Here is a 7,500-nt window from a genome sequence, read left to right as displayed (position 1 = left end):
ATTGCAATAAAACTCAGTACAATAGAAACATAGACTCTATACATTCCTTCTGAAACAGGCATTACGAGCAAGTGTACACTATTCATCACATTTTTGTGGATTCATAAACCACTGGATTGGTTTGGCCTGGAGTGTGTTTCCCCTTGAACACTTCCTGTCCTGTCCACCCCTTACTTGTCTTGGACCAATCCAGTATGAAGGGGAGTGAATGATACTTGACATTTGATACTACATGCTCTGGACTCCCAGTACAATCTCTCTCCACCTCTGGACTGCTCTACCGAACTGAAAACATATTTGTACAGCAAGTCAAATTGCTTGTGCCAGCAAAGGTGGCTCTGAATCGAGTGAGTCAACACTCCAGATGAAGGTTTACGTGACTAACAGTCTATCCCAGGTGAGCACAACTCCACTCCCATCATCCTCGGAGACACAGGAAGTCAGGAGAATGAACGGAAAGAGCTTTGCCAAGGCAGAGTGGACTCTGGGAAACGGGGTCACCGGGTCTGGGGTCTGTCCGTTGTACTAATAGAGAATGGATACAGCAGTTCCTTCTTGTACACAATCACACTGTGACACCCTTTCACATTCAACCGTTTCCTTTGGGTTGAATGTCATTCAGCTAACAATAGCACACGCACAGCGCCAAATACGCCAAAATAAAAGAACAAATTTTAATACCGAGTTTTTTTGTTATTGACTGATTGAATATGCAATAATTTAGACAGCTGAGAGTTAGAGTGGTGGGTTACATATGATCAGTACTATAAATAGCCTCATTGAAGAGTCTGAAACAGAGTCTAGTCTGAATGGACACTGTAACACATTATCTTTATTGGCAGTGAAGAGCAAAGTGCTGACATGGTGGGTGAGGGACTAGCGCTGCGATAAGACTGACCCGCTGGCCCACTGACAATGACCCAGCTGTTTATCTAATCATTCACCAGCAGTAGAGGAAGCCCCAACACACAGGAAAGACCAAGACAAACAGAGAGAGAGAGAGAGAGAGAGAGAGAGAGAGAGAGAGAGAGAGAGAGAGAGAGAGAGTTGGTAGATCTGTGGGCATGTATATGCATATGTGCCACATGAAGGCAGGGACAGAAACGCAGGCCGTCACTCCCACCGCTGAGCAAACTTCACAGCAGTGAGTGACCATTAGCGAAACATCCCATTGAGAGAAGCTTGTTGTTTTACAGCAGCGAGCTGGCTGCCTGCTAGGGCACAGCCTGTTGCTTGGCAACAGCCAGTGGCACCCAATCAACTGGGGGAGTCAGCTCCAAATGGGTTGCAGATCCAGAGGTTCTCCAGAGCAACTGCTGTCATGTGTTGCTTAACTTTCTCCTCTCTCTCGCTGCCAGGCTGCGGGCGCTCCAGGACCCAGAGTCAGAACTCATCTGGATTGACTAGAGACTGACTGGGTGAATAATGGCTTATTTGGTGCCCAGATGTAAACCTGATTTATGTTCCTCTCAGCATTCCTTCTGCCACTGCCTCTTTCTTCTCTTCAGTTCCTGTCTCCCTTCTTTGATGTTGTATAACCTGAGCTAACCTGAGGGGAAGAGAGAGGGAAAGGGACTAAATCTGATTCTGCAAGGAGAGGAGTCTCTCTCTCTGTCTCTCTCTCTCTCTCTCTCGCTCTCTCTCTCAAACACACACACTCACACACACAAAGTTGACTTTAATGTTAAACCTTATCTCCTCCAGTATCAAAGGAATCTAGAGGCTATGTAACATGACTTACAGAGCCCTACAATACAGAAGACCCCAGTTTATTAAACATGCTGACATGTCATGCTCTCCTCTCTGTGTGTCTCTTGGTACATCGGTCACTTTGATATCAATCTGTCTCTGTGTTCTTCAGTCATTCTATCTCTCTCATAAATACACATAAAGCCATGCATTTACTTTCTCCCACACATTTCTCACAGTCAATCCTGCATTTCCTAACTCTTAAACTTTCTCCCTCCTTCTGTCTCCTCCCCCTTCTCTCCCCACTCATGCGCTTGCTCTCTCCCTCTTGATTTTATTATGGAGACAGCTCCATCTGGCAATTATGACCGACCATGGAATGTTATACACATACACAAGGACACACACACACACACCCACATGCACACAGACCTGCTCCCATCAGGTCCCTCCCTCCCTGCCCTCACCTGCAGGTACATGAAACATTCGTACCTGTGGGGCATGGAAGATGTAACACACACAGTCAAGTTGGCATGCGAAGTAACGTGACTCACTTCGCACACCCAGTTGTGGGAAGACGCACACAGGAAGACGCATGCACACACACGCCGGCACTTCATTTCAGCACACATATGGTTGCAACATAAGTTAGTGAACTTTCACTAACTTTCAGCTGCATTGAGAAGAGTGAATTCAGAGGTGTTCTAGCACCCAGGAAAGTTGTCTATCTATCTATCTATCTATCTATCTATTATGGTAGTTGGGAGCTGCCGTTGCCTCAGGTTAGGAATGTAACTAGCACCACACTGTGCTGGCTGACACTCATCCAAATGACTGACAACAGGCAACGCCTCAGTGCTCAGCCACAGCATGCATCAGCACCATTAAAAAAACACCAAACATGCACTCTCACACACACACTCACACATGTGCATGCACAGGCAGCACACCAACGCATGTGCATGTACACACACACACTCTCCACAGTGAGTGCGTTCCGCCTCTTAAACAGCTGTATGAACACTCTCACTGCAAAACAAACACAGGTTGCTGCTCAGACATGCGCACACACACTCAAACTTGTATAATGCAGCAGATACATCATACATGCTCCTGTCGGTTCAAGCTCAACTGATTCCATATTGAAATACGACAGGACTACATTTGCACACAGCTTATTCACCTCGACAAATAATTCAACAATGTGGAATGTAACGGTAATCTAATATTGACAACAGATGACTCCAGAGGGCAGATGGCTTCCCATCAAGTGTTTAATGAAGTCAGCGCTCCCCTGAGATGACACCTGGTAACACTGAGAGTTAACACCTCCACTGACTCAATCTGGCTAACTTGTCTCCATTGTTTTCCACTGTGTTCCATTTCATAGAATCCCACTGTGTTCTATTTTCCTGCATTTTATTTTACAACCTGAAGCAGGGCCACTTTGTGGTGGCTTAGGTCTCGTGCTGATAACCATGTGTCTTTCATTTAGACACAGTCTAAAACTAGGACAGAAACTGCTAGTATTTGTGTGGGTGTGTGAGTGTGTGTGTGTGTGTGTGTGTGTGTGTGTGTGTGTGTGTGTGTGTGTGTGTGTGTTTGTGTAGCAGTGGTAGTAGTGCGTGTGTATGTTTAAGGACTACGCTTGACCTCTCTGGGGAAGGTTAAAGCAACAGCTTGCTTATGCTTTCCAATGCTTAATAACTTTGAACCATAATAGTCCCTAATACCTAGCAGTGAGTAAATACACTGTGGTAAGTTGCTGGCATTAGCTGTACAAACAAAACCACAACTTGGAAAGCAATTCCACCCCATCTTTTGACAATTTCAAAGATATCCAAGGCCAAACATCTGTAATTTCTGTGTAAAATCCTGTTAATAGCAGCACAGATACAATTGTCTGGTCCTGTAGCTCAATGAGTTGAGCACCACCAGGGTTAAGGGTTTGATCCCCACAGGAGCCACCCATGCTAACATTGTATGCACTCATGGCACTTAAGGTGCTTTGGATGAGAGAGCCCACCTAATGGTACATTATGCTATGCCAGTGGTTATGAAGTTACAAAACATTGATATTTCTTGTAGGTTCTTCCCATTAAACAGCTTCTCAGATAGAGGAAGCAGATTGTACCAAACCTTTGATCAAGACTTGATGGCAATTAGCCTTTATGGAGAATGACAAATCCTTCTGAATTAATTCCCCTAAAAATGCTAAAAACTAATTCAAGGGGGAGTTTCTTTGTCCCAAATGCCTTGACTAAAATCCTTTGAGAAAGTCAGCAAAACGAGAACGTGGACGCGCTCTGGCGCGTGCATGTGCACACAAATCCTTCTGCCTACACCAGCAATGTCATAAAAACTCACAAATAATTAACCTGTAAAAGAAAAACTCACCAGGACAAAGATTAACAGGGGAGTTTGGTTCAACTCACAACAGGTGTATAAAAGTTACAGTATTCTCTCATCGGCTGAGAAGAAGTGATTTGACTTCCAAAGATCTTGTGGAAACGCTTTGAAACTACCTGCGACATACCTGTATCCCTAACGAAAAATCACTGTAGTATTCCTATAATATTCCTATAGGGACTTGACGCGTGTCTATGGCACTCCATTGTAAGTTTAGAGTGGTTTTATCGTACTTTAAGGTATTTTTCATTTCCTATAGTCCTATAATATCTCCATATGAATTTACAGTATTGCTATGATATTTGTATGGTATCCTTCTAAAACTCATTATAGGATTACTGAAGTTGTTTCCAAAGACGACGCAAAAGTAAACACGTGTAGCTTATAACTCCCCCAAAACATAATCCAAGTTTATTCACTTTTAAAACAAAAATCTTGGATCTTACATTCTCTTATCCTCCGGAACAAGCTGCCGGTGCATGGCGAGAGAGAAGCCGAAAAGACTGCCCGGATCTCCGCTCTTTTGCAAGGCATTGTCGGTGTCCAGGTTGAAAGCGGACAGTCGCCTGCATGCCAAGAGAAAGACAAGGCACAGTCCGGGGAAGATCCGCGTCCTCCCGTCCTCCATAGCCGGGCAGAGGAATATAACCAGATGTAGAATTAGACTCCCTGTAACTGGTGGATGATCAGTCCCTCACTGCAGGCGCGCGAGGGGATGCACGGTGCGTCTGACTGCTGGAGGCTTCAATGTTGCCCACTTACTTGAAGCTGCCCCTCCCACAGGCCTCTCCTGACACACACGCACACACGCACACACACACACACACACACACACACACACACACACACACACGCCCTAATGATCATAACAAACAATGATCATAACAAACAAACACGCTCCCCCAATACGCACACACCTGACCCCACCCCATTAATTACAGTATGTGAACACACACACACACGCGCACACACAGGCACACACACACCACCACTCCTCACCTTATTTAACTTTAAATCTAACCTATTGTGAAATATATTTTAGCTGCCAAATGTAATAACTTGTTACTTGCTGTTAGTGTGCAGCAGATCAATATGGTAACCTATAGCCAGACTGGGTCAATGATCCCTGAAGCTGTGTCAAAACACATACGCAGTGATAGATGGGCGCTTCAGGCTATATTCTGGCGGTTTATGGCACTAAATGAGATCTCCAAACATAACACAAAATAAAGGCTGCAGTTAAACTCCCTTGGAAACAGACATAAACAAAACACATCCTACGGCTCCAAAAAAAAAGGCACTGAACGCAAGCAGAATACCCAGTGACAGGGGAACAGTATAGTCTGGGGTGCACACTTGTTCCATGTTCTCATATGAAATCGTATTTACTGACATCAGACATCCTTGCAGTTAAGCACCCCCCCCAACCCTCCGCCCGTCTTCTCTCTGATGCAGGGGAAGCAGAGACAATAGCATGACTCAGGGTGGGAGAGAGAGAGAGAGAGAGAGAGAGAGGAGGGAGAGAGGGAGAAAGAGAGGCTGGTACTGTAGTTAGTGAATATAACCCTGCCAGAAATGCCAGCATTCCCTTCTGGCATGGCTGTTCACTCCAGACAACAGCAGCTGTATAGTATAATGAGTGGGAGACACAGAAGAGAGAGAGAGAGAGAGAAACAAAGACAGAAATAGAGATAAAGAGACAAAGGTGAGACTATAACGGTGGAAAGTTGGTGCAGATTAACAGAAAATATATTGATATGACACATATGCAGCAACCCAGTGTGTACACAATACAGTAGCTGCTGGCCTCCCCAACCGTAGCTGTAAGCTAGAAATTAGTCACGTTTTTGAATTACAGTCCTTCTGACCTGACCGAGCCTTGCCCCATTATGATGTGACAGATCATTATATGTCTGTCTATCACCACAGGCCTATGTCTTCTGTAATGAGTCATTAGATGAGTCACAGACCCAGAAGGAGGCAGAGACCGGACACACACACACACACACACACACACACAAACACTCTCCCTCACTAGATGATTTTCAAGGCATTCCATGCGACGCTGACCCAAAGGCTGTCCTCACAACACAGCGGCTCAGCAGACAACGCTGGCTTTGTCTGCGTAGAGGGTAGACAGACAGGGAGAGAGAGAGAGAAACAGGCTGCCCACATACTGTGTAAAAGGCACAAATAACGACGGCAGAGGGGAGGATAGAAAGGGAAAGAGGTAGGGGAAGAATGTGGTTTCTATACAAGTCTGTAAGTCTTCATCAACAGGTCTTGGAAGTACAGTAGCCTATCTCCACTTTGCATCAGTTCTGTGATTCTCCATCCCACTGCATATTATGACTTGGAACTGGATATTAAGACAGAAGTTTGCTCTTGATCAGTTATATTAGATCTGTTATTAACAGAGGGCAGAAAGAACAGTGTGTTTGAAATCTATTTGAACCACTACATCATACGCAAGTGCCTAACCCAATCAGAACTTCAAATTTGTATTTTTTTGAAGTCCTGCTGGCGAGTCACATGTTTGAGAGCGTCCTTGATAATATCATTCCACCAGCTATCTCATGATGCTGGATTATCTCCCTTCTCACAAGAATCTCATTCTTTAAAATAGTGGAATCTGTAAATCACGCGACGGTCTGTGTGTCTATTGTGTCTTCAACATTTCTGCATCTGTGGTTTTTTTTCCTGTCCCAGTGTGGGCTGGTGATGTTCCAGGTATGAGCAGCCAGCTGGAAGAGCACCAGCGCTTTATGGGTCTGTCTGCAGAAGGCCGGAGGAAAGAATCAGCTTCAACACTGATAAGGAGCAGCAGTGTGTAGAGTGAGGTGTGGATGTGTTAGCTTGACCCTGGCCCGGACTGACCTGGGCTGTGTGTGTGTGTGTGTGTGTGTGATGACATATTGACAGAAAAGGACCCCAATTAATTAGCAGACATATGACACTTCCTCTGTCTGACATCCAACCACCTCTCTCTGACTTGGTGTTTATCTTTTCTGCCTGAAAAGATTTCTGCCCCACCAGTTCTCATTCATTCCTACATGCCAACTTGTAAGAGGGAGATTGGGTTTTATGATAGCCAAAGTAAATTCTCTGATTTCAACTAAAACCCCTTAAATACACACACTTTATTCTTACCAACTTGCAATTTTCTCAACCTCCCCCAACCTCAAGATCTCTCTCCATCTCCTGTCAGTCATCCCCCCCTCTCCTCCTGTCCCCTTCTATCCTCCAGGGAAAATAAAGGTCACACCTCTTGTATACACACAAACAGACTGAAAGGGCACGAATGCTACAGTCGAGTGTCTCTCTATTGATGTTCAGTCTGGTTTTTACTTGGGCAGACTGTTACAGACATAGAAAGGTTAAAATTACAGAATTAGAGTGACA

General features: G+C 44.9%; 1 protein-coding gene across 3 annotated transcripts in view; it reads right to left on the bottom strand.

Annotated features, from left to right (window-relative positions):
• LOC139644952 (integrin alpha-6-like) overlaps positions 1-4,836 on the bottom strand; it is an 18,229-nt gene extending 13,393 nt beyond the window's left edge. For 2 of the 3 annotated variants that reach the window (XM_071520498.1, XM_071520500.1), the window contains exon 1: positions 4,545-4,836. In XM_071520498.1, coding sequence (XP_071376599.1) covers positions 4,545-4,726 — 182 coding nt within the window. In that variant the 5' untranslated portion in view covers positions 4,727-4,836. The remainder of the gene's footprint in view (positions 1-4,544) is intronic. The other variant, XM_071520499.1, reaches the window with a different exon arrangement.
• Positions 4,837-7,500: the final 2,664 nt, after the last annotated feature.

Source organism: Centroberyx affinis, unplaced genomic scaffold, assembly GCF_046629955.1.
Source record: "Centroberyx affinis isolate AG114_WGS23_722 - 3 ecotype Tasmania unplaced genomic scaffold, CSIRO-AGI_Caff_v1 ptg000804l_1, whole genome shotgun sequence".
NCBI lineage: Eukaryota > Metazoa > Chordata > Actinopteri > Beryciformes > Berycidae > Centroberyx > Centroberyx affinis.
This window is presented reverse-complemented; position numbering and strand designations above follow the sequence as displayed.